Source organism: the organism of the source record quoted next, unplaced genomic scaffold (assembly GCF_019419815.1).
Source record: "Pyrus x bretschneideri cultivar Hongxiangsu unplaced genomic scaffold, Pyrus_bretschneideri_v1 Contig6, whole genome shotgun sequence".
NCBI classification, from domain to species: domain Eukaryota; kingdom Viridiplantae; phylum Streptophyta; class Magnoliopsida; order Rosales; family Rosaceae; genus Pyrus; species Pyrus x bretschneideri.
Genome location: NW_025999798.1, coordinates 1,772,880 through 1,799,760, shown reverse-complemented (window position 1 = coordinate 1,799,760; position 26,881 = coordinate 1,772,880). Strand labels below are relative to the sequence as shown.

The 26,881-nt window shown below is 36.3% G+C and overlaps 5 protein-coding genes across 6 annotated transcripts; 3 read left to right on the top strand and 2 right to left on the bottom strand.

Annotated features, from left to right (window-relative positions):
- Positions 1-1,119: 1,119 nt before the first annotated feature.
- LOC103947192 (exocyst complex component SEC15A) lies at positions 1,120-4,576 on the top strand. 2 transcript variants are annotated; one of them, XM_009358044.3, is made up of 2 exons: positions 1,120-1,399; positions 2,031-4,576. In XM_009358044.3, exon 2 carries the CDS (start codon positions 2,035-2,037, stop codon positions 4,402-4,404), a length of 2,370 nt encoding a protein of 789 aa, XP_009356319.2. In that variant the 5' UTR covers positions 1,120-1,399; positions 2,031-2,034; the 3' UTR covers positions 4,405-4,576. The 2 variants fall into 2 exon arrangements, with proteins under 2 accessions (XP_009356319.2, XP_048428353.1); XM_048572396.1 differs by having other exon boundaries at positions 1,120-1,404.
- Positions 4,577-5,282: 706 nt separating this feature from the next.
- LOC103947191 (methyltransferase FGSG_00040) lies at positions 5,283-7,252 on the bottom strand. The gene has a single exon (XM_009358043.3). It carries the CDS (start codon positions 7,027-7,029, stop codon positions 5,401-5,403), a length of 1,629 nt encoding a protein of 542 aa, XP_009356318.2. The 5' UTR covers positions 7,030-7,252; the 3' UTR covers positions 5,283-5,400.
- A 693-nt stretch (positions 7,253-7,945) lies between these two features.
- LOC125471354 (anaphase-promoting complex subunit 2-like) lies at positions 7,946-9,185 on the bottom strand. The gene is made up of 4 exons (XM_048571674.1): positions 9,079-9,185; positions 8,735-8,835; positions 8,352-8,518; positions 7,946-8,089 (listed from the first exon to the last, which is right to left on the bottom strand). The coding sequence occupies exons 1-4, from the start codon at positions 9,183-9,185 to the stop codon at positions 7,946-7,948; spliced, it is 519 nt and encodes a 172-aa protein (XP_048427631.1).
- A 298-nt stretch (positions 9,186-9,483) lies between these two features.
- On the top strand, positions 9,484-20,050 carry LOC108867228 (mitochondrial uncoupling protein 3). Its single transcript, XM_048571673.1, is given in 8 exon segments — positions 9,484-9,506; positions 10,474-10,530; positions 10,639-10,722; positions 10,724-10,928; positions 10,930-10,977; positions 10,979-11,103; positions 11,105-11,220; positions 19,929-20,050. Coding segments are annotated over 8 exon segments (780 nt in total).
- A 3,492-nt stretch (positions 20,051-23,542) lies between these two features.
- LOC103947194 (transcription factor MYB106-like) lies at positions 23,543-25,443 on the top strand. Its single transcript, XM_009358046.2, has 3 exons — positions 23,543-23,698; positions 23,858-23,987; positions 24,561-25,443. Exons 1-3 carry the CDS (start codon positions 23,566-23,568, stop codon positions 25,441-25,443), a joined length of 1,146 nt encoding a protein of 381 aa, XP_009356321.2. The 5' UTR covers positions 23,543-23,565.
- Positions 25,444-26,881: the final 1,438 nt, after the last annotated feature.

Genomic DNA, 26,881 nt, shown 5'->3' with positions numbered 1-26,881 from the left:
AAGCATAATTAAGCTCCATAAACTTTGGGATATAGGTTTATCCAAAACTTTTAAGATTATGTTAAGCATTTTGTAATAAAACAAGACAAGAGGAGTCACCGACTTAGAGAATAGATAAAGTGCGCTCACGCCGATCCCATAATATAAATGTTTTTGCGAAGCACTTGGGCCAGTGCTCTACTAATTGTACTAGTTGCATAACCCGACATCCCGCCATGTGTTATCGCAAAAGGCATCAATGCAATTACAAGTGAAACTATTCAATATAAATTATAACTTATCTTGTGAAGTTTTTCGATATGAGACTTGTTCTTCAGCATGAAACCTCCTTATTCCTTAGCGGAACACAATCACTAAGCCAATCGTTGAACTATTCTCTTGACTTGTTACACTTGCACCCATTTGTGCACTTTTGTAATACACTTACGCATATGGGTGTGCATTAACAACCCAAGTCAGGATCATGGGACCAAGATTTCAGATTAGTCTGGAACCACTTCTTAGATCAGTGTTTCATTTTTAATTGTTGGTTTTAAGATCACTTACGTTATTATCATTAGACGATCATATGAAAAAATAGAGCAAACTTTTTTCAAGAAAAGTCATATAAAAGGAGGAGAGTTCAAATACAGAATCTCACGTTGTAGTGTATACTTTTTAATTATTTGTGTGGAGAGTGCTTTTAAGTTGACTGAAAACGTTTTTAGTCAAAATGTTTTTAAAGTCAATCTTTAGTAATAATCGAAGTGGATCTTGGAAAAACATTTGAAGATCTTTTTTGCAAGAAGCACATATCTGATTCTTCTTTAAAAAAGTACTTAAAATGCTTTTGAAACCTAAAATTAATTTTAAGAAAAATATTTTTAATCATTTTAAAAGCATTTCTAAACGGAATGAAAAAAATGATTCACGGAAATATTGCTACGAGGAAATGTAGTACCTGCATGGAAACGGTCAAATGACATTGTAGTACTTGTTCATCTTTTTGACTTTTGTGTAAGGGTAAAATAAACATTTGAACCCAGCAGAGAATTGAGGTTGTTCAAATGGGAGTGGGACCCAGAAAGGGTGGGCCCGTCTTCTCCTTCACTCGCCAATAAGAAACCGAGTGCGCGAAAATCTCCATGGACGAAAGACACCGGCCTCCGCCTCACTCGCATAGGCAGCATCGCAAAAAGATGAAAAAAGTTAAAAACTTTGTTGCGGAATGCCAAATTCCCAGCTCGAATAATTGCACGCAGAAAAGCATAATCCATTTCGAAATGGAAAACACAGAAAATAAACAACAGAAACAGGAAAAGTAAAGGCTTTTCGTTTTTTTTTTTTCAAATAATTCCATTGGAATAATCGCATTTTCTCGTTAGATTTGGAGGAAGAAGAAAATAAACAGCTTCTCTCTGTAAGGTATCCCTTTTAAAAATCAAAGCTTTCACATTTTGTCGAAAATACATCTGGGTTTTTTGTTCTATGTTTTTTCCTTCTGTTTTCTGAATTGATCGATTGAATTCTTGGTTTGTTTCCTTTTCTGGGTTGTTTTTATCTTGCTTTCTCTTACTGATGTTTCAATTTTCCACCATTTTTAGGCTGTGAAGGCGTGAATAATGCCGATATTAGTATGATTTAGAATGCTCCTCTAACATATTAAAAGAAAAAGTTTCCATTTTTATTGATTTTTTTTGTTGTTTTTTCAGGTGCATTTCGCCCCCAAATTCTCCTTTTTTGCTGATTATTTTTCTGAGCAGTAAATGGGTAACTTAATTAGGGTTAATTGGGTTATAGGCAAATATTTTCGTCTTCTTCGGGCAACCCACCTGGATTTTTTCTAAGAATGTGCATTGTAATCCCCTTAATCTGTTATGGATATGTATGTATTAGGTTATGAGAAATGATTATGTTCTGTTTTAATTAGGATGAGTAAGGTATAAATTTGCTTGTGTGTTTTGTTCAGCTTAAATTTTTAGTTAATTTTGTTCTCGTTGTGTGTAATTTGATTTAAAAGTGTTTTGTTTGTTTTTTGTTGTTTCTTTCAGAATAATGGAGTCAAAAGCGAGGAGAAGAATTCCTACAGAGAATGGGGATACTGGTGAGGACTTGGTTCTTGCTACATTGATTGGGAATGGAGATGACCTCGGTCCTATTGTCCGGCATGCATTTGAGATGGGGAGGCCAGAATCACTCCTCCACCAGCTCAAGCATGTTGTAAAAAAGAAGGAAGTCGAAATTGAGGAGCTCTGCAAGACTCATTATGAGGAATTCATTCTTGCAGTTGATGAGCTTCGTGGTGTGTTGGTTGACGCCGAAGAGCTCAAAGGCCAGCTCTCTAGTGATAATTTCAAGTTGCAAGAGGTCGGGAGCGCTTTGCTGATTAAACTCGAGGAGCTTCTTGAATCTTATTCAATAAAAAAGAATGTGACGGAAGCTATCAAAATGTCCAAGAACTGTGTACAGGTGTTGGAGCTCTGTGTTAAGTTTAATAAACACATTTCCGAAGGCCAGTTTTACCCGGCATTGAAGACTTTGGATTTGATTGAGAAAAATTACTTGCAGAATATTCCTGTTAGGACACTAAGAATGGTCATAGAGAAGAGAATTCCGATCATTAAATTGCACATTGAGAAGAAAGTAACCAGTCAATTCAATGAATGGCTGGTTCACATAAGGAGTTCTGCAAAGGATATTGGACAAACCGCAATAGGCCATGCTGCATCTGCCCGTCAGAAGGCTGAGGAAATTCTCGAACTCCAAAGGGTAGTTGAGGAGCAGAATATTTCGGGGCTGGGAGATTTCGCATATACTTTAGATGTTGAAGAGATTGTTGAAGAATCTATTTTGAAGGTTGATTTGACTCCTCTATACAGGGCATATCACATCCAAAGTTGCCTTGGAATCCAAGAGCAGTTTTGGGAATATTACTACAGAAATCGATTGTTGCAGCTTAATTCGGACTTGCAGATCTCTTCAGCACAGCCTTTTGTTGAATCCTACCAAACTTTTTTGGCTCAAATTGCTGGATACTTCATAGTGGAGGATCGTGTATTGAGGACTGCTGGGGGCCTGCTGTTAGCCGAGCAAGTTGAAACAATGTGGGACACAGCTTTAGCGAAAATGAAATCTCTGGTAGAGGAACAATTCTCCCTTATGAATTCTGCAACCCATCTTCTTTTGGTAAAGGATTATGTGACTCTTCTTGGCTCTACTCTTAGACAATATGGATATGAAGTGGGACCACTTCTTGAGACGCTTGACAAGAGCCGAAAGAAATACCACGAGCTTCTTTCAGAAGAGTGTCGGAAACAAATCGCAAATGTTATTGCCAATGATACCTATGAGCAGATGGTCTTGAAAAAGGACACTGACTACGAAAGTAATGTCCTGTCATTCAATCTCCAGACATCAGATATAATACCGGCTTTTCCATATATTGCACCATTCTCCTCTGCAGTACCTGATACCTGCCGAATTGTCAGATCATTCATCAAAGGGTCTGTTGATTACTTGTCTCATGGGGCACATACTAATTATTATGATGTTGTGAGGAAGTATCTGGACAAACTCTTGATTGATGTGTTAAATGAGGTGATACTTAATACAATTCAAAGCGGTAACATTGGTGTCTCTCAAGCGATGCAGATTGCTGCAAACATATCGGTACTTGAAAGAGCTTGTGACTATTTTCTTCGTCATGCAGCCCAACTATGTCGGATCCCAATCCGTTCAGTTGAGAGGCCTCAAGCTAGTTTAACTGCTAAGGTGGTTCTAAAGACTTCAAGGGATGAAGCTTATCTTGCTTTGCTGAAGTTTGTAAACACTAAGTTGGATGAGTTCATGGCACTTACAGAGAATATCAATTGGACTATGGAGGAAATGCCACAGAATGGAAATGAGTGTATAAATGAAGTTGTTATTTACCTCGACACTCTTATGTCGACAGCACAACAAATTTTACCTTTGGATGCTTTATACAAGGTCGGAAGTGGGGCTCTCGAACACATTTCTAACACTATAGTGTCGACTTTTCTAAGTGATAGCGTCAAGAGGTTCAATGCTAATGCAGTTATGGGTATCAACTACGATTTGAAGATGTTGGAGAATTTTGCAGACGAGAGGTTTCACAGTACCGGCTTGAGCGAAATTTACAAAGAAGGTAGTTTTAGAGGTTGCTTGATAGAAGCACGACAACTGATAAACCTTTTGTCAAGCAGTCAGCCAGAGAACTTCATGAATCCCGTGATAAGGGAGAAAAACTACAATGCTTTGGATTATAAAAAGGTGGCTAGTATCTGCGAGAAATTCAAGGATTCTGCTGATGGTATTTTTGGGAGCCTTTCAAACAGGAATACCAAGCAAAGTGCTCGTAAGAAATCAATTGATACGCTTAAGAAAAGATTGAAGGACTTCAACTGAGGCTTGATAAACCTTTCTCCATTCTGCATTAGAACAAAGAGATTTCTTTTTCATTGATTATTAATATAATTTTTCCCAGTGCTCTCTTTTGTTTCTGTTTAGAATGAATGGGATTTTTCTAATATTTCTTGCCAAGTTATGTTCGTATAATAACGTTCACTTGTTCCAGTTATTTGAAAGTTTTGTTTCGTTTTACATTAGAACGATGCTTCTACGTTCCCATAGTATAAGAAATATATCCAATTTGTTTGTAGGTGCATTATGAACTAGAGCTCTTTGTCATGCATAAATGTTATTGATTGCGGAAGATGCTGCATTTCGGGTTTTCAGTGTTGGGAGACCATGTTGTTATGAATTTCAACGTTGGCCTCTTGTTGGCTTTAGTCTATTTGGTGTTTTACGCCTGTCTGGATGCGAAAGCTGGCTCCTTGGCTGCTCTGCTGTGCGTAATTTGCTGGGTTGCTAGCTGCTTTACGCCTGTCTGGAAGGTAATTTCTGGAATTCTTTCTTCTGTTGGAGGTAGTTTTGATGGATGTTAGCATGACCTTTATGACTTGGCAATCATTAGGAGTCTGTTTTCTTGTTGCTACATATTCTGCAAAGCTTTCTTCGGCTTCGGGCTGTATCCCTGGTTTCATGCAATTTTTCGAGCCAGAACAGGATTGATGATGAAAGACCAGAGGAGAAGGAGGAGGAGAAGAAGAAGAAGAAGAAGAAGAAACTGATCTCCTGATCTACAATTCGATCTGGTTTTCCGGGGTGTTTATTTGCTGTAAAAGCAATTCCAAAGCTATTTTCTAGTATATTAGCTTCAAGCCACGCGCCATTGACGAAAATGTCGTCATCTGCTCCCAAATTGGAGTAGTTCAAATATCGACTTGTTGAAAAATAAAAAAATTGCATTGGTTGAACAAGAAATCAGATCATCAGTGGATTATTTGCTAATACAAGAAAATATAAAGATTGAAAATTTAGGCTATTAGTTAATAGCTTTAATTAAAGAATGCCTAAACCAAGAAGAGTCTTCATTGCTTGCTTTTTCACTACTTTCCCATACACCCCTCTTCCCAACTTCATAGCTCTCTCCATTTCCACCATTCCTCCACCACGTCTCTTCAACTTCTCCGCCACCATCTTCAGCACCCTCTCGTCACTTCCCACCGCTTCCACAACGCTATCAACCACCGTCTCTATTGGCGGTATGCGTCTTGCCCACCCCTTTGCCGACTTCTCTGAGTCATAAGCCTGAGAGCATGCTTCCCAAAACGATGCTCTCAAGTACCCTTTCTCCCTTTCCTTCACCATCCACCTCCTCATGCCTTCCTCCAGCTTGTAAACTGCTGCGCCGGCATCCATCCCTCTTTCGAGACCCATCTCAATCTCTCTCAAGTCTTCTCTAGAATACAGTTTCTCCTCAAACTTGCACCTCTTGCAGTTACATCTAAAACCCCATGTCTTGCTACCTTCGTTGCGCTTTTCCAACGACGAAAGCACATCAAAATATGCAAATGTTATCTCCTCCCCGGCCTTGACATCTCTAGAAGCATGAACCATTACATAATCTCCTATATGCATACGTCTTGCATTCGGAACACATGAATGGTTGATGAATGAAGCCAGCACCCACAGCCCAACACCGTAGTAATCGTTGTTCTTCCCCAAAACCTTGGAAGAAATTGCATCCTCAACAAGTGAATTGACATCCAATATGCTCAACATCCTGCTCGCATCATGCTCATTCTCATTATGGTAGCCGCCATTGTGCTCCGCCTCGGGCTTAAAGCGATTGATCTCAGGGACCTCAAGCTCATCCTCATCTTCCCCACTCGACAATGTACTAATCAAATTGCGGATTCTCGAACATTTAGCCACGGAATGCATCACTTTTTCAGTGAAGTTCTTCCACATGACCAATTGTGTATTCTCATCCAAATCTTGACCAGGAAAAATTCCTCTCTCTGTAGCAACCGCTTTCGTGACCAGCACCAAAGTTCCGGCGTCAATGTTCTTCGTCACAAACAGTCCACGCCCTCTAATCTCCGATTTCTTGATCTGCACTGCACCAATGTACTCAGCCGGTTCCAGAGGCTTCCCACGAAACCCGTTAACAACCCATTCAGAGAGATCAAAGGCTCCAGTTCTCGACATCAGCTCGAGCTTCTTGGACTTCTGCAAGTACCCATCGAGGTCCACAGAGCTCCCGTTAGCCTGCGGGTCGAGCTGAGCTGTTCGAAAGTAGTCCAGCGCCATGGAATACCTGTTCAGATTCAGCAAGATCTTGCCTTTGCAGACAAGAGTCTTGAAATGGGCCCTCTCGATTTCCAATGCCCGATCGCAATCCCTCAATGCTTCAGCGAAATCTCGGAGCCTGGATCGCGCTTCGGCCCGGTTGGAGAGGGCAAGGCAGAGGGATTTTCGGAGCTTGGGCAGATGATCGGGGTCGGGGTTTTGAGGGAAATTTGAGATGTGGGATTGGCAGAGGGTGATGAAGTGAGAGTATGCTTGTACGGACTCCTGCCATTCTTCTCGGAGGAGGAGCTCCGTGGCTTTGGACCGGAGCTGCTGCAGTTGCTCTTCTGCTGTCGCCATTGCCAGTTGATCCTGCTGTTGAGCTTCTTCTCTCATCTATCTGAATTTCGGTTCTTTTTTTTTTTTTGGGTGAGGGTTTCGTTTCGATGTAGTTTTTGAATTTGGGATTATGTAACGGTCACATTGCCTTTTTTTATTCTGCATTTTTTGTAACGTTAAACGGATATGTCGGTCTTGACGAGGTCGTAAAATATAGCCAGCAAAAAAAGCAGAACGTCGTTAAGATTGCAAACGGAAACTTTTATTATTATTAAGGTGAGGAAAGGATTGGAAACTAGTATGGGGGAAATAAGAGTTTTGAACTCGGGATACAAGATATTCAACATCCTATCTACTAAAATATTGAACCATATGCAAAAAAAAAAAATTGTTTTGTTTTTTTTTGAAAAGCGATATTATCTAAACTAAAATATTAACAATAATGTTGTTCAAATTCGCATTTGGCGAGACTTGAACTTAAGATATCTCACTTATAAGTGCAGAGGAATGTTACTAGACCGTAATACTAAGTTAGTGACTTTAATTTATTACTAAAGGTAAGGGGAGGGTTTGAAACTGTTACAAAAATTTAGTGGAGGGGTAGTTTCGAATCTAAGATGCATAGGTGGAAACGCAACACCCTATCCCTTAGGATGTTGGACCACATGCAAAAATGTTTGATCTCAAACGAAAAATTATTGGTGCGAACGACTAAACCACATATCCTTCCGCGCATGCACAAAATACTCGGCTTGGGGTCGGATTGCCGCCGTCCCCAAACCGGAGCAAGGAGCGGCGGCTAGGAGTGTTTCATTTTTTTCTGAAGGCAGAGGGAGGAAAGGTACAGGAGAAACCGCGTGAAGAATTATCTTTCTGTATAGATTTACTAAAATGATAAGGATGCTAAAGAATACATTGCAATTCTGTTTAGTAATTGCTTTTACATGAAATGCATTCCATCTCTTAGTTCTAACTACTCGTCGGAGACTAGACCCGGTAAGAAACTCTGTAGCTGCAGGAGAGTCTTGTCGTAAGGTGGATCCGCTATGCAGAACATCTGCAGGAATGTGTATGGAGATAAATTAGAAACAGCTTTGCAGAAACAAATTATCCAGCACTATTTTAGAAGATAGTATCATAAGCGACAATTTCGCGCTCTTACTTTAACGAAAAGATCTCGATACTGTTCATTTTAACAAAAAACATATTTTTACACTAAAAAGTCAATCCTGGTACTGTTCGCTTAAAACTCAAAGTTTTCAAACATATTTTATCAACTTTCCTTTAGTTTTTCGTCAGAAATATTTTAACAAGGCCCTAATATTACAGATGAAAACACATTCGGGGAAGCGAGATTAGCAATCTCGAACACATCATACCTCATACACAGTCATTCCCTTGCGCAGTTGATCCTCTACGGAAGCTACAGAGCTCTCTCCCTCCTCATCACCAGCTACAAGATCCACAATGCTCCCATTGTTATCACCCCTTTTACCAGTGTCAACCATGCCTTCCATTCTTGTAAACACGTGGTCTTCAGAATCTGCTCTGCTCCAAGCGATTTTGCAAGATTTCCCTTCAGTAGGAAAAAAGAGACAAGTGTATGAGCTTTCCTCTTGACTTCCAAATCTCAAAACTTCAATCGGTAACAGGTACGAATCCATCTAAACAAACCACTGGTGCGGCATCCAGAGTTTCAAATACTCTCACTCTATCTATTTTTGTATTGAATGACGAGAAGTAAATTATGAAACATGAAAGCATGAGTTTATCAAGCATACCTTGCTTATCCAGAAATTTACCCTGCGATTAAGCACGTCTACTGGAACCCAAATTGCAGCTGCAAGATCCTTAGAAGTCCAGCTGAAAGTAGAAAATATAAATATAGCAAAAAGTAGGTAACGAATGCATTATAATTGCTGCTTGTACGGGAGCAACCATGAATTGCACTGCTCTTCGTCAAATTGCAACTCCAACTAAAACAACACCAACCACCATGCATGTTGTTAACGTCGATTCAGTGATCCAGAAAATAAAGAAACAGTAAGCAGGTCAAAAAACTCCTAATAGGAAAGGGCATGAAATGACATTGTGCAATCACCGTACCTTGACAGTACCAAGACTTTTCTTCCATAGTAGTTTACGAGGTGTCTTGATTTCATTAAACCTCTTTGCATAATCAGATAGTAGTTTGTCAACAGGCCCAGATACATTGAGGGACTCATCCCGAAATTTAAAATCACTTTGATCTCTGAGATTGAAAATCAATAGAAATGGTCTCTGAGATTGTCCACTATCCATCATTTTGGTTCTTCCGCTAAGTGTCCCTGAACCCTTGGTCGGAAGTTTGTGCAATTTTCAAAGCTTTGTAACTCAATCGTTTCTTAACCAAATTCAACTCATAATATATCAAAATGAAGATAGTAAAGTGTACAACAAGATTATACTTATTTGGAATCCCAATGGTTGCCAGTGATGGCTGGAAAATAGACTGAAAAGTGACTGGGAAAAATGGAAAACTCGCCGGAAACTGGGTAAACTTTAAATGTTCATAACTTCTTCAATACTCAACAAAATCGAGTGATTCGAAAACAAAAATCATACTTCTCAATGAGATGAAGAGAATGGTACCTTTATTGATAGCTAAATATTAGTGGTTTGGCCGGAAAATGACTCAAAATTAGCTATATTGGTCTCGAGTTAGCCAATTTCAAGCCGTTTTCCAGCCATACCACAGCGAGGTAGCCATCGAAAAAGGTACCATTCTCTTTGTCTCGTCGAGAAGTATGCTTTTCATTTTTTAATCACTTGATTTCGTTGAGTATTGAAGAAGTTATGAATGTTTTAAGTTTGCCTAGTTTCCGGCGAGTTTTCCAGTTTTTCCACGGACCAATCACATTTCAGGCTATTTTTTGGCTATCTCCGGCAACCATTGAGCTTCCAAATAAGTATAATCTTTTTGTACACTTTCCTATTTTCATTTTGATATATTATGGGTCGAATTTGGTTAAGAAATGATTAAGTTACGAAATTTTAAAAATTGTCCAAACTTCCGGCAACAGCTCCAGGACACTTAACGGAGTTTTTAACGGAATGACCAAAATGATGGATAGTGGACAATCTCAAGACCAAAGTGATGTATTATGTAAATCTTAGGGACCATTTTGGCTATTTACCCTATAAAGATATTTCAATCCCTCTATCAAAAATTTCAAATAAATGATAGTACCAAGGAAACAATTCATTAAATGGATTTGAGGCCAGAAATTTGAAGAGATGCTTGTAGCATCAAAATTGTCCATGGAAACCCCTTTATCTCCCAGTTCAGTTCCTAAGAAATCCGCCCGAATTTAGTGGAATCAAATAAAATAACTAGTCTTCTGTTAATGCTGCAAAGAAAAATCCCAAAACCATCACCCCTGGGTGAAACATAAAATTTAAAGAAACCTGTTTGAGATGGCTGAGCTTTGGTTGCTTTAATATTGCTGTTATTCCTCTCAGAATCAATCAGATCATTCGGCATAATTTCGCATTTCTGCATGCTGCTCTCTCCAAAATGTATCTATAGAATGATTACACAATACGTACATTAAGGTAGACAGTTTGAAGTAATTTAGTAGGCTAATTGATTTTATTTCGTTTTAAATTCTGTAAACGCTTCGGAAGTAATGGTATATACTTCTGTTTACTGCTAGTAGTGCAGTTGGTGGCAAGCCCTGCAGATCTTGTTAAGGTAAGGATGCAAGCAGACTAGGTATTCGGGGTGTTTCGATGTTTTGAACAAGATCGTACGAGTAGAAGGCGTTGGGGGACTTTGAAAAGCGGTTTTCCCTAATGTCCAAAGAGCATTCTTGGTGAACATGGGAGAATTTGCTTGTTATGATCAGGCAGAACGTTTTGTGTTCGAAAATGGGGTTTCTGAGGACAACATATCCGCCCATACTTTGGCGTCGATGACGTAAGGGCCTTTTGGCAACTTCTTTGAGTTGTCCAGCCGATGTGGTAAAAGACGAGAATGATGAATCAGTGGCGGAGCAAGGAAGGGAAGATTATGCATAACAATTCGTACGATTGTCTGGTGAAGACCGTCAAAGTTGAAGGTTGAAGAGCACTGTGGAAAGGGTTCTTTCCTCCTCGGTCCTAGGCAATTCGTGTTATGGGTCTAGTATGAGAAGTTTCGACAAATTGCAGGATTCTCTTTTTCTAAACACTTTTTTTTTCTGAAATTGATTCGAATTCGTATGCGAAGTATAAGTATCATTTCTCTCCATACAAAATTTCGCCTTTATTGTCACGTAAGGAATCAAAATAGAATTTGGCCTTACGTTAAAATCGGTTATATATCTCATACGTGAACAATTAGGTATAAGATAATTATGGGGTATGATTATCACATACCTAAACAGCCACGTATCATATAGTTCATCACCTTGATTCATGTGTGTACTTAGTAACACCTAAGGAACCAGAAAAATAAGCAACACAGATTAAAAACTTGTAATCGGCACCTAAACAATCATGTGTCATTTAGGAAGGGGTGGTTTATTTCATTTTTCTTTTGTCACAGAAGGGTAGTTTATCTTATACCCTAGTATCATTCCCATTTATTACATTCTGATTCCAAGTTATTATCATCCCATAAATATAATCAACAGTGCTTCCCATTGATTCTTCAAACTAAATCAACTGAAAGGTTAGAAAGATCATAGATGAAGAAGCAAAAGCAACCAACCATCATTAAACGTTGTCATTGCCGACTGCCAAAGTAAACATGTAATGAGAAATAGAACCACCGTTCATTACTTTGCTCACCTGCTCACCACAACTATTGTGACGTTACTCATCACTCTTTTTCTTCCCGCACGTGTGCAAAAGAATAGAGAGAGTAAACGGAAATCATTTCCTATAACTTAAAAAATTTCATTGTAATGTCCTCCAAGCTCATCCCTTAACCAATAAAAAGAACTTGCCGTTGGAAAGATGCATCATACATACGTAGAGTATTCATATATACAAGTTCTTTAGCAAATAGCTCTTTTTTCTTTTTCTTTTTTTTTTCTTTTTTCTTTTTTCAAAGAACGGAGTTTAAGTGTGTGAGACCCACTCCACAACGAACTTCAACAGTCTGAACTGTCTATTTTGTAAGTCTCGATTCATAGATCATCCTTGAAAAAAAATCAATTCAATTTGAATTCATTTGCCCATTAAATTATTATGATAAAATTTCAATGTTTCTTAAAACATAGTTTTCGTCAACTTCTTTGAATTCAATTAGATACCTTAAATATTTCCGATTTGACTAATATTTGGCAAGAATGATATATGAGGTGTGATGACTAGATATTATATTATGTATATTACCCTAATCTTATTATTAATTTATTAGTTATTTTATAAGAATTTTGATACTTTGAATTATATTTCTAATGTAGGACATTCGACTTCCTCTTCAGCAAAAATTGGCCAACGGGATGAATTTTGGAGTGATTTCAATTAGAGGATATTCGTGTGTCTCTCAACTTATTCAAGTCAAAGTTTTAGATTTTGTCAAAGTTTTAGATTTTGTACTATGCGGTTTATTTATGGTAATGAAATAAATGAGCATCGCCCAATGCTGTCAAAGTGACATTTGGGGCTTATTTGGGCTTTTTAAGGTCCAAGATGATGTCTTGTGGGTTCAAAGCCTTCTGCAATTATGTTCGGCACATCTCAAGCTTTAATTCATGCCGTTTTGGGCCTGTTTTGAAGCCCTAAAGATTCAGAAACATGGCTAATTTGTGGCTGGGCAGATTTCCCGTATATGATTAGGATTATGTTTCCTAGTTTCTCTTAACTTATTTTGTTTCCTAGTTTTTAGAAGACCTTTTCTTGTAAGTATTTTAATTGTGTAGTTGTATAAATAAGACTTTTTAACTATTAGGGTTTTTGGGGAGAGAAGAGAAGAGCGCATAAATTTTGGAGAACATTGCTAGGCTTTGAGGATTTATATTTCAAGGTGTTTTCTATCATTTTTCTATTTTTCAATAAAATTCCTTTTGTTTTATGATTGTTCATAACTAATTCTTTTTTGCTAGGGCGAGGCCATGAGCCTTAGTAAGAATATATAGTTTCTTTTTAATTTGCTTATGATATTATGCATGCAAGTTTGAATTATTAATCACCGGTTTAAGCTATCTAATTGTCTTAATGCTTGATCACCATTAGGATGTTTAGAAAAGTAATTTGATGCAATTTTGGTTGGAGGTCGGTCCCTGAAATTGATGAAGGCTTCTTGTGGTTCATATATGCAAGTTCACTTAAAATAAATACCATGTCTTAAGGGTTGCATGACTTTTCAAAAGGTTTCACAAAACTTAATGAGTTTTGCATGTTTAGATTTAATCTGAATATCACAGACATATTGCATGTTTGATATATGCTCTATGTTGGGGTTCCAAGTAGGCATATATTAAGAAAACCTAACCTTCAAATATGCATGTGTAAGTCATAAGTAATTGGAAGAACGACATAGGATTGTTAAGATGACGACGGAATCGTAGTGCTTTCAAAATTTAAATTTTAAAAGCTGTTTTCTTTTAGTTTATGTTATTTTACCAATTTATTTAATTATTTCTATTAAATTCGTTTTTATTATTTGAAATCACAAAATCAATTTTTTTTTCAAAAATTATGTTTTAAGTAATTAATTAAGATTTGATTTGACATAAATTTTTCATTCAATTCTTGTGGAAAATGACCGTACTAGAGCTAACTATATTACAATTATCTTGTACTTGTGCAAGTATTTTAAGTGTCCTTATCCCTACTTTTACAGGTGCTAAAAATCCCTATTAAAATACAACTTAAAAAAATAAACAGTTCAAATTGTATTGATTTGACAACCCCCCGCCCCCTCCCCTGATTGTTAGATAGATACCGACAAAATATCATAGTTAACAGCTTTGCTAATCTACAACTAAAGCACCAACTGCGCTTAATTTTGCCTCTATCATCTACGTCAATTTCTTCTTCAATATACTACTTCCTAAGCAGCGCTCACCGGGATGAAATATTCCTCGTTTATCATCTCGCCACAACCCCCCCCCCCCCCCCCCCAAAAAAAAACAAAAACACACACAAAAAAACTCCCACATTTTAAAAGAAATGGAGATTCCTTTTCTAAAGTCTGTTCACACGTAAGTTGAGCACAACCGTGACACTAACCGTATAATTTATTTCCATACAAGTAAATCTTTGTAGAGTAATAGTATTCATATTATATTTTTGTATCACATCTTCATACCATTTTAGGTGGTATTTGATATGAATAGTCACATCATTTGAATTAATCAGATTTTTAAATTTAGTTCATTATTTAATAAACTAATAATTAAAAAAAACTAATTAATTAAATGATGATTATGGTATACGAGAAGTCTTTCTCCTTCTTTTCATCGGGTTTTGTAAATTTTTTAAATGATGTGGCTATCCACATTATATGCTATATAAAATTGTATAGAAATGTTGTACAAAAACATGATATGAATAACATTTTGTATATTTTAGTACATGCGGTAGACGGAACTAAGTCCACTTGGTCCAAAATGTGACGTGTGGCATGGTCCCACAAATGTAAAGTGTGTTATATATGGTGGAACATGTACCTACATTTGGTATATGTTCATAAATGATGTGTCAGCGCTATGCATGCGACAAATAATAATCAATTCTAGCTATTTACATCAAGTGTCTGCTTTTCACCCATTAAATTTTATGGTAGCTTCTCCTGTTTTTGTCAAAGAAAAACGTACCAAAAATTGGAGAGGACATCCTCAAATAGGCATTAAGGACCATGGTTGTACGTGAATTAAATTGCACATGCAAGACATAAGTTGCACGTCAGTTAAACAGTTATTGAATATATCGTGGAGGATACGAAATGTTGCTCCCTACAATCATTAAAGATGTGTGGACAACCATATCATTTGAATTCGTCGCCAACCCAACACCGTTCCTCATCGTCTTGCCCGCTATAGCCTGAGTATTGGCACTGCGAATGGTTTGATAGTCCTCCGTTTTTCATCGTTGATCTCCTCTATGAGGGCCTTTTGTAGTTTGGTTTTATCGTCCGAGTACGTACAAGTTAAAAAACTAGCGACCACTTACTAGGATCAGGATCCTCTCCTAATCTGAGGATGAGGATCATCCTGACCAAGGAATGTGGACCGTTGGATGAAAATCCAACGGTTATAATTATTATAACTTTAAAGGGACCCCCCTGTTTGTAGCCGTTGGATTTTCATCCAACGGTCCACACTCCTTGGTCAGGAGGACATGTATCCTTAGATCAGGAAAGGATCTTGATCCCACTTACTATTGCATGCTCCAGTTGCATCATCATAAATTGTCTGCCATGCAGTAATGTCGACGGTTCTAAACGAAAAAGATAAGATGAATCCATCTCAAATAAAACAACACCAACAAAAAAAAAAAAAAAAAAAAAACAGAGGTTTTTTATCCCATCAACTTTTCGTTCCATTTCCATTTGATACTTCTGGCAATTCGTGTTTTGGGTTTAGCATGAGAATTACCAATATCATGCGACCGTTAATCAATTTGTTATATTGATCGATGATTTTAAAAAGTGCAAAGCTCACATTTACTGACAATAATAAAAATAAAAAAAATTACAACTTTAACTTATTTATCAATTTAAATTTAAAATTAAATTAACATACTTTTCTGGGTTCTTCGTGTTGTCATCAAAACGTTTCTGGGTTCTCTCATTCTTCTTATTTGTCATCTTTTAAGATCTCTCCACTCTCACTTAACGTCGACCAACACCATTGCACCCACAACCATCCCTCTCATCCTCCTCAGAATCTCGTCGTCTCATTTCAACCCACTCAAAACCGCCATGACTTCGAAAACTGCTACGAGGTCGAGTTCAACGGCTGATTCATAGCTAGAGAAATTAGGTTTACATCCTTCTTTTTACTACTGTATTGATTAAAATCTTATTCATTTTCAATTTTTGATCAAGGTCTTTGGATATTAATAACATCATTAATTATTTGAATAATAAAATATTTTTATTTTTAAATATATTCCTTTAGTGTTAAAAATGTTACAATTAGTATATTTATATTTATGGCTAAATTTTTTATCATATATTTTTAGGAAGTTTTAATGAAAAGCCAGCGGTACTGTTTACTTTAACGAAAAACCATATTTTTATACTAAAAAGTTAATCCTAATACTATTCATTTTACCCTTTATTTTGTCTTTATCATTAAAATTCAAAGTTTTCAAGTCATTTTCATTAGTTTTCCTATATTTTTTTTTCTAGTTTGTACCTATTTTTAATTTGTACCAATTTTTTTTTCATTTTTAATTTGTACTCATATATTAGTTTCTTTTTGTGCCCATATTTTATAAAGTTTTATTTGTGTTTGTACCCATGTGTATTGTGACATCCTACATCGCCCAGGGAAGTGATCCTTAAATATATATTCTCATCTCTACCTAGCACGAGGCCTTTTGGGAGCTATTGTGACATCCCACATCGCCCAGGGGAGTGATCCTTCAATGTATATTCTCATCTCTACCTAGCACGAGGCATTTTGGGAACTCACTGGCTTCGGGTTCCGTTGGAACTCCGAAGTTAAGCGAGAAGGGGGTTAGAGCAATCCCATGATGGGTGACCCACTGCGAAGTTGCTCGTGAGTTCCCAAAAACAAAACCGTGAGGGAATGGTAAGCCCAAAGCGGACAATATTGTGCTACGGTGGTGGAGCGGGCCCGGGAAGTGATCCGCCCTGGGCCGGGATGTGACAATTTGGTATCAGAGCCTAACCCTAGCCGCGTGTGTGCCGACGAGGACGTCGGGCCCCTAAGGGGGGTGGATTGTGACATCCCACATCGTCCAGGGGAGTGATTCTTAAATGTATATTCCCAACTCTACCTAGCACGAGGCCTTCTGGGAGCTCGCTGGCTTCGGGTTCCGTAGGAACTCCGAAGTTAAGCGAGAAGGGGGTTAGAGCAATACCATGATGGGTGACCCACTGGGAAGTTGCTCGTGAGTTCCCAAAAACAAAACCTTGAGGGAATGGTAAGCCCAAAGCGGACAATATTGTGCTACGGTGGTGGAGCGAGCCCGGAAAGTGATCCGTCCCGGGCCGGGATGTGACATGTATACTGTTACATGACATTGTATATTTAATCAATGATAGAAAAATTACATATGGTATATTTATGTTTTATGCCTAAACTTTGTATTACATATTTATATTTTTAGTTTGTACCCACTTTTAATTTGCAACATTTGTTTAAATCTGTAGTATTTTCTTTTTAGTTTTATTTTGTACCGATGTATTAATTTTTTTTAGTGCCTATATTTTTTAAAAATTCATTTGTACTCATAACTTTTTAATTTTTTATCTGTACCCTAATTTATTTATAATGTACCCATTCTTCTTTATTAATGTACCACTTTGTTATATGTGAAATGTACCAATTTTTTTTTTGTAAAATGTACCAATTTCTTTTAACACTATGGATACATTCTTTTGCCATTCATTATTTCTTATTTTTACATAGTTTTTATCCATTTATTCAGTCAAAATGTTTGAATTTTTTTATTGTAAGCGTTTCTAATAGTATTATAATGAGGGATTTTAAATTTATAGGATTATAAATCTCATAAAATATCAAACAATTAATGTCAAAACTATAAAAATATAATTATTAATTGTAATATAATGAGGTGTTCAAAGTCAAGGAACTTTACTCAAACTTTGAATATCATTAAGGTTTTAGTCAAAGAATGTTAAGGATTAAAGATCGCATCTAAAGTATTCCTTTTTATAACTTGAGGGTGGTAATTTTATTACCTGAACATAAACTTTTTAACTACTTTACCCCTCATCTTGTGTGTTTGTTAAAAGTTTAGGGGCGGAGCGGTCATTCCATATTAGGATTAGGGCAATATCACAAGTGTCTTTAAGAATTTATAGAAGAGGTTTTAGCTTATTTTTTTGTTTTACAGATCGTCTATTAAGAGAGATTGTCGGCAAAGAAACTCAAATTTAAATCATGATCTAATTAAAAGAACGATCATAACCAACTCAACCAATCATAGCTAGCCTTCACCCCTCATGTTCAACACCATTGCATAAAGTACTATTTCGGACTGACTTCCTGGAGGTTCTTATATAAGAGTTAATTTTCTCCCTGCACACATGCAGAGTGTTTTTAATGATTATTAATCGTTATGTACGAAGTGCATACCTATAGGCTATAGTCGCTTTCTGGACACATTCATATTTTGGTGAGATAGAAATAAGTGCATTCAAGGCTAACAGGTCTGCATGGACATTGGACTGGGAACTTTGGGAACCAAGGCACTAAATGTGTCATTGAGAGTCTCCGGAATCCTCCTTACAACTATTCCGGCAGGTATGGAAGAAAATAGCAGGATTTACTTTATTTTTTTATTAAATTAATAAGAAATAAGAAAAAAAATTAGATTAAATATTTTGAGATTTTTATTAAAACGATAAATTTGTTACATTATATGTTAGATTAAGGAGCCAACGAAATTCGAACTCACGTTATGATGTAAGGACAACACTCCTCTTCACCATTTTAGTAGAGCTAGGGCCACCTGCAAAGATATTTTGTCCATTTGGAAGTAAATGAATTGCAGTTTCGTCGTAAGCTTAAATATACACACGTGAGCGCTCAAACACTGATTAATTTAGTAATTTAATACTATGTTAATCATTCATCTAGATATGCTTTAAAAGTAATCTCATATCCTAATTGTTCATTTCTTATGTTATATACAATCATAAATTATCTTTTAATGACAGTTTCTAGATATGCCATAACTTTATGATAAGTATCCGTAATCCCGAATGCTTGGAATATGGTAGGTTAATTATGAGAAAGTAGCAATTTAGCTAATTTTGCACATTATTGGGGTTTTAATTTTGGGAACTTTAACGAAGAGATTTCGGTACAGTTTACTTTAACGAAAAACCACATTTTTCCACTAAAAAATCAATCATGATACTATTCACTTTATCATTTATTTTGTCCTTATCGTTAACACTCAGGATGCATTTGTTGTACCAGACTATCTCGGACTGGAGAAGCTTCAAGGACTAAGCTAGATTGGCTTAAACTAGACTAAGCCGGACTAACTTAGTGAAGCGTTTGGTGCACTATTGGACTAAACTACAAACTAATTATTTATTATTATTATTTATTTATTTTTGCGTTTAAAAACAACAAAACAACAAATATTAAAATATTATTTGTAGTTATTTAACTTTTAAAAACCTAATTAATGTTTCATTTGCTGCCTTTACTTTTATTTTAGAAGAACAACCTTTATTTTTTGAAAAACAGACCGATATTTCCAAGGAGGCAGATTGTCTGCCTTCCTATTTCGATGCCCTTTCCATCCCTTCCTATTTTGTGCGGTCATGGTTAAGCCACGTCAATATTTTTTATAAAGATAATAAGACAAAAAGCAATAGGAATATAAAATGTTGACGTGGCTTAACCGTGACCGCACAAAATAAGAGGGGATGAGAAGGGCATCGAAACAAGAAGACAGACAATCTGCCTCCTATTTCCAAAGCAAATTCTCTATGCCTCTTCATTCCTCTCCACCTTTTGCCTCTTCACTTCCTCTCACAAAATCGGTTGCAAATCTTAAAATCAAAACACATAGCGAGAAAGAGATTGAAGGAGGTGAGGTGCATGTGTGATTGGCTCGAAGGTATAGAAGACGAGGGTTGGATCTGGTTTGGGTTTTCTGGGTGAAATTTTCAAGCTCATCCCACTGCAAAATTTTTTTTGATTTTCTAACTTATTTGGGTTATCTGGGTTCGAATTTTGGGAGTTGGATCTGGTTCTGAAAAGGGAACCTTGGGAAATTTTGTTGCTTTTTTGTTTCGGATTTTGCAGGATCTGGGTTTGAAATGGGTTGTGAGACGCGAGGAAAAGGTAGATGGGAGGACGAAGTGGGTAGGAGTGAAGCGGAGTATAGTGGTCTTAGCAGTCCGCCTAATTTCGGGGGGTCTCGCTAAGACCCTGTAGCGAAGCTGTTAGTTGGACTAAGTCGAGGCGAGTCTCATTAAACGTAGTCCCCGCGTGAAACAAACATCGGATTACAATTCAATCCAGTCCAAGAAAGTTTAGTGAAGCCAAACAAACGGACCCTCAAAGTTTTCAAACATTTTTCATTAATTTTCCTTTTAATTTATTGGCACATAGGTTCACATGGGGTTACCGCTAACTGATAATTAGTATGTAGATTTTGTTTAGGTTAGACGATTTCTCACCTCTGATCAAATGTGTGTTCTACATTGATTATGCATTTACCGCAATGCTAGCATTTTACATAAAATAAGCTGAAGCATATACTGTTTTACAAATCCCAACTTTTTACAAAAAATTGTCGGCATATGCTTCAGCTTATTTTATGTAAAAGAGTATATATATGTGTGTGCGCGCACGCATGTATACTCTTTGTTAGTGTGTGTGCGCGCGCGCGAGCGCATGTATACTCTTTTACAAATCTTAACATTCAGTTTTCGGTAATCAGATCAAATGAATTAAAAAAAAAAATTAATGGATAAAAATTAACAAAGATATGTCTAAAGTAAAAAAAGGTGTGTGAATAGCATTACCCTCTATATATGTGTGTGTGTGTGTGTGTGTGTGCAGGCCCTTTAAGAGAACGGGTCCCATTTTTTTCAAAAAATAAGAATTGGTTGTGGGACCTACTCCACATCGAACTTCAATGATCTGAACCGCCTATTTTATAAGTATTGATTTCTGGATCATCATTGCAAAAATTCAATTCAATCTGAAATTATTTGCCAATTTAATTATCACGATGAAATTTCAATGTTTCTTAGTGAACAAAATGTTTGTCAATTTTTTTAAATTCAATTAATAGATGTCTCAAATATTTTCTATTTGGTTAATATTTTGTAAGAAAAAGCTATAAGGTGCAACTTGAAAAATAGATGATTTGAATCGTTAAAAATTCGATATCATGTGAACCCCACTACTAATTTTTATTTTTAGAAAAAAAATAAAAATCTCTTTCCTTAAAGACTTCCTATATAGACATTTACAAACATAGGTACAATTGGCTGGGTAATAAAGTCCAACTCTCCAAACCCTGTTAAAATTTCAAATTTGAAATAAAGAGTAAAAGCTCAACTACATATTAGCTCTAGCTCCACAACCTCGAGCTAAAAAATTCTCACAGTATCACTGTCCATAAAGTATGGCAATTTCCCAGACATGCATTCACAAAAGAACAATATTTGATTACTCAAATATGAGTAAGAATTCATACTCAAAATTTCTCAAAATTGTTCGTTGTCAATTTATAGAACTTCGTATTTATAATCAGAACACCCTATAAAGATCGTCTATACAAAAAATCAATTAAAACTAAGACCGTTTAGTCATCAAACTGTTTAAAAACAAGTGAACAATATTGGTAAAAGTATTACGAACCGTCTATAATCTGAAGCATATACTCTTTTACAAATCCCAACATTTTACAAACAATTGTCGGCATATTCTCTTTTACAAATCTGTAGTGTGTGTGTGTGTGTGTGTGTATGCATGTATACTTTTTTACAAATTTTAACATTCGGTTTTTGGTAGTCAGATCAAATGAATTTAAAAACATTAATGGATAAAAATTAACAAGATATGTCCAAGGTAAAAAAAAATGTGTGCGAATAGCTTTACCCTATATATATATTTGTGTGTGTGTGTGTGTGTGCAGGCCTTTTAAGGGAACGGGTCCCATTTTTTCAAAAAATGAGAATTGGGTGTGGGACCAATTTCACATCAAACTTGAACGATCCGAACGGCCTATTTTGTAAGTATTGATTTCTGGATCATCCTTACAAAAATTCAATTCAATCCGAAATTATTTGCCAATTTAATTATGACAATGAAATGTCAATGTTTCTTAGAGAACAAAGTGTTCGTTAATTTTTTTAAATTCAATTATTAGATGTCTCAAATATTTCCGATTTGGCTAATATTTTATAAGGATGATCTATGAGGTGCAACTTGAAAAATAGATGATTTGAATCGTTAAAAATTCGATATTATGTGGACCCCACTACTAATCTCCATTTTTAGAAAAAAATAAGGGTTGTGATTTTCACACACCCTTAACTACTTTTTCCACACCCCTCCCTATTTTTTAATACTTAATTGGTATCCTACTATTTAATCTTCCATATATACCTTTCCTACTTTTTTATGGTAATTAATGAAAGATTAAATAAGGAGGGGTATATATGGAAGATTAAATAGTAGAATACCAATTAAGTATTAAAAAATATGGAAAGGTGTTGGAAAAGTAGTTAAGGGTGTGTGAAAATCACAACCCAAAAATAAAAATCTCCTTCCTTATATCATCTCCAGTGGTTGGGGTTTTTAGCCCGAAAAATTTAGCTTTTAGCCTAGAAACAGTTTTTCTGCTCCAACAGTTCTAACATAAACTTTTAGCCCGAGATTATTAAAAAATGCACTCAGGCTATTTTTTTTTTGTTAGATTAATTTAAAAAAAAAATGTAGACTATCGTAAATTAATTTTATGAACATTTTAATCTAAAAAAATTTAAATTCTGATAAATATTGGGTGGAGTCCACTCCGATTTCTGGGCTAAATTTTGGGGGGAATTTGGCATTGGTTTACCATTTAGCATTTAGCCCAAAATTTCCCCTTGGGTTGGAGTGGGTTTGGGGGGAAATTTTGGGAGGTAATTTGACTTTTAGCCTACCATTGAAGTTGGTCTTAAGGACTTCCTATATAGGCATTTACCAACAAAGGTAAAGTTGGCTGGGTAATAAAGTCCAACTCTCCAAACCCTGTTAAAATTTCAAATTTGAAATAAAGAGTGAAAGCTCAACTACATATTAGCTCTGGCTCCACAACCTTGAGCTAAAAATTCTCACAGTATCAGTGTCCAGAAAGTATGGCAATTTCCCAGACATGCATTCACAAAAGAACAATATTTAACTATTCAAAGATGAGTAATAACTCATACTCAAAATTTCTTAAAATTGTTCATTGTCAATTTATAGAACTTCGTCTTTATAATTAAAATCGTTCATATTATAAATTACTATATATAGATCATTTCTGCAAAAAATCAATTAAAATTGAGATCGTTTAGTTATCAAATTGTTTAAAAACAAATTAACAATATTAATAAAAATATTACGAACGTTATAAATTCCCACAGAAAAATATTCGAAGAGGATCCTCGTCCGTAATTAGTAATAGTATGTACCATCGATCGATTCACTGCTACAATGTACGATTTAGTTGGATTTGAAAAGCTGAGTCATAAATTAGCACAGCAAAAATAAAATGGACGCCACGTGTATCCACCTACTATTTAATTCTTTATGCGTCGTTTATGTGTGTGCGCGCGCATACATTGGCCTCACCCTTCCTGGTTTTCCAACATTATTCTAGGCCAAATTAAGCTTTGAGAGATTATATATCCTTGCTATAAGGCTTGGAGCAACGTAGCTAGCTAGGGTTTCAAACTAAATGGGGAGGTCTCCATGCTGCGAAAAAGTGGGTTTGAAAAAGGGGCCGTGGACTCCAGAAGAAGACCAAAAGCTCTTAACTTGCATCGAAGAGCATGGCCATGGAAGCTGGCGAGCCTTGCCAGCAAAAGCAGGTGATTCCTCCGCACTAAACTTAATCAGCTTGTCTTAGGGTAAATAGTCAACGAAAAGGTTAATTATAAGACATGCATCCAGCATGCCGGAGATAAACGCTTTTTTTTTTTTCATGCACTTCCATGTTAATTTTAGGTGGTTTTGTGATGTAAAAATAGGGCTCCAAAGATGTGGGAAGAGCTGTCGTCTAAGGTGGTCCAATTACCTGAGGCCCGATATCAAAAGAGGAAATTTCAGTTTGCAAGAAGCGCAGACCATCATTCAGCTCCATGCTCTTGTCGGAAATAGGTAAATTAATTTAACTTTAATATCTAAATATAATTTGTAATTTGTACAGTGATCAACTGATCACGACTCTCTCTCTCTCTCTCTCTCTCTCTCTCTCTCTCTCTCTCTCTCCCCTCCAGTTTTATACATCGTTCAACCCATGTATATCACATGTGTTTGTCCGTACATATATATAGTAATAATATTCTTCTTTATTATTTTCATCGTTAATATCACTAGAGCAATACTAAGAAGGCTAAATTTTATAAACTAAATGACATATAAGTTAACAATTGAATTATTACTTAAACGTTGATAAACGTATTCATTTTCTATTGTTGACGCATTATTTAGTTTTCATAACATTACTCATATCAGTATATTCTTGCTAATTCTAACACGTGTGTACTAATATATATATTCTCCTTTTACCATCTTCTCCATTAATACAACACACACAGTCCTAATACTCTCCTCATCTTCTCCATCATTAATTACTAATTTAGTTAATCCTTTATATGTTAAGCCATGAAAAAGGATAATTAGTATGCACTTTGTTAGATTTGTACTCAATGATTAATTCACTGATCTCAGGTGGTCAGCTATAGCAAGCCATTTGCCGAAGAGGACAGACAACGAGATCAAAAACTACTGGAACACACATCTCAAGAAGAGACTAACCAAGATGGGCATCGACCCGATGACTCACAAGCTGAAGCACCACGAGGGTCATGCCAAGGACGCTGCCAACATAAGCCACATGGCGCAGTGGGAGGGTGCCAGGCTCGAAGCCGAGGCCAGACTTGGCAAGGAATCCAAGCTTGTCATAACCAACGCTAACCCTTTCCAACACCACCTCATGATCAGCAGCTCCCCCAACCCTGCTCACCAAGTATTACACGTCCGCAACGCCCCGCCGGCGCTTCCGTGCCTGGATGTGCTCAAAGCATGGCAAGAGGGATGCTCGTTGACAACAAACTCAACAATTAGAAACAACGTTAACAGTTCGATGTTTTCGGGTGGTTCTATGACGGACGTGGACGACCTTGAATCTCCGACGTCCAAGTTGAACTTGAGGCACGTTAATAACGTGTTTAATCCTCCCCCCATGCTAAACATAAACAATGGTTTTCCATGCGAGTCCGGGGTGTTGCAGAACAATGATAATGTTACCTCTGCTTGTACGGATGCTAGTGCTGCATGGTTTGCGGACGGTTTTAGGTCAGGGAATGTTGATGAGGAGAAGAATGTGGTTGTGCCAGCTGAGCTCTCAAGTATGGTCATGGAGGGTTTCACAGATGTTTTGGTTTACGACTCAGAGGATCATCAGCAGAACGCGTCGCTGGGCGGAGAGATCTCTCGAAATGGCGGCGACGACGGAAGCTGCGGCGGTCGCGGCTTTGAAGAGAACAGGAATTACTGGAACAGTATACTCAATTTGGTTAACGCTTCATTGTCTGGGTCGCCTGCGTTTTGACGTTTCAGAGTCTAGGTTAAGGTAACTGCATCGGAGCTACGGTTGATGATTACGGATTAATTAACCCAGTGTATTAAGGAGTTGTTGTCTGTAGTTTTAAATAACAAGTCATTTGATCAACCAGAAAATATCAAGCACTTTAGTTTTTATTAATGTGTTATTTGATTATTCGAAAACAAAATGATTTACAACTTTATCATATCATACTACAAAACTATTTCACTTCATTATCTTACTATTTTATTTTTATAGAAAACTAGATTTTAATCCTTAAATAAGATGACGTTTAGAAAAATGTCCTGTACAAGATTGAAAATTAATTTTAGTCCCTAGACTCTATTTAATGCCAACCTATGTATTCAATGTCTCTTTTTTTATTTATAATTTTATGAATTTAAATTTTATGAAAATATTATAAATTTTAATTCTCATTATGGTAAGCATCTTATATAATAAAATATTTTTGTAGAGATTTTTCGGTACAGTTATGTTTTTGTATATTTTCTTATCTGCCAATAATTCATTACAATATATTTAGGTACGAACATTTCGGTACACTGGGTTAGTATAATATGTTTAGGTACCGACATTTCGGTACACTAGTTTAGTATCATATAGTTAGGTATGAAATTTTCGGTACACTTTTTTTTTTACATATTTGCTTATGTGTCACTAATTAACTACAATATATTTAGGTACGAGCATTTTGGTACACTAATTTAGTAAAATATATTATGATATGGACGTTTAGGTACACTATTTAGAGAAAGTTAAATAAAATTAATGAATTAAAATGTGTATAATAATAAATTTAAAATTTAATGTAATAACATTAAATAAGTTATCTATTAAATATAAAAATAAAAATATAATATAAATTTGAATTAAGTACACATTAAGGGACTAAAATTAATATTCAATCTAACACTAAGTTTTTATTAAGTTTTAATCTTCTCGAAGAATTAAATTTCAAAAACCCCAATAAAAGTTCTGTATAGTTATATGTTGAGACCAAATCTACTTATGACCATAAAGAGGTTATTAGTTAATAGAGGTGCAGCTAATTTTTTATTTATTTTTACTTAGTCATCATTTATTGAAAGTTGTTTGAATACAAATAACTACATTAGTAGTTGAGAATTACTCATTTTTCAAAATCTGATTAATTCAAATGATGTGGCTGTTCACATTATGTGACATCCCACATCGCCCAGGGGAGTGATCCTTATATGTATATTCTCATCCCTACCTAGCATGAGGCCTTTTGGAAGCTCACTGGCTTCGGGTTCCGTAGGAACTCCGAAGTTAAGCAAGTAGCGCGCGAGAGCATTCCCAGGATGGGTGACCCATCGGGAAGTTCTTGTGTGAATTCCCAAAAACAAAACCGTGAGGGCGTGGTCGGGCCCAAAGCGGACAATATCGTGCTACGGTGGTGGAG

Bases quoted from the DNA above. Each gene is read 5' to 3' on its own strand.
- LOC103947194 (XM_009358046.2), top strand. From the start codon at position 23,566: ATGGGGAGGTCTCCATGCTGCGAAAAAGTGGGTTTGAAAAAGGGGCCG. The intron at 23,699-23,857 runs GTGATTCCTCCG...ATGTAAAAATAG, and splicing joins AGCCTTGCCAGCAAAAGCAG to GGCTCCAAAGATGTGGGAAG. The intron at 23,988-24,560 runs GTAAATTAATTT...CACTGATCTCAG, and splicing joins CATGCTCTTGTCGGAAATAG to GTGGTCAGCTATAGCAAGCC.
- LOC103947192 (XM_009358044.3), top strand. From the start codon at position 2,035: ATGGAGTCAAAAGCGAGGAGAAGAATTCCTACAGAGAATGGGGATACT.
- LOC103947191 (XM_009358043.3), bottom strand. From the start codon at position 7,029: ATGAGAGAAGAAGCTCAACAGCAGGATCAACTGGCAATGGCGACAGCA.
- LOC125471354 (XM_048571674.1), bottom strand. From the start codon at position 9,185: ATGTATCTGGGCCTGTTGACAAACTACTATCTGATTATGCAAAGAGGT. The intron at 8,519-8,734 runs GCTTTCATGTTT...CTTGGAGCAGAG, and splicing joins GGTATGCTTGATAAACTCAT to CAGATTCTGAAGACCACGTG. The intron at 8,090-8,351 runs GTATGATGTGTT...CTTCTAAAATAG, and splicing joins AGGGAATGACTGTGTATGAG to TGCTGGATAATTTGTTTCTG.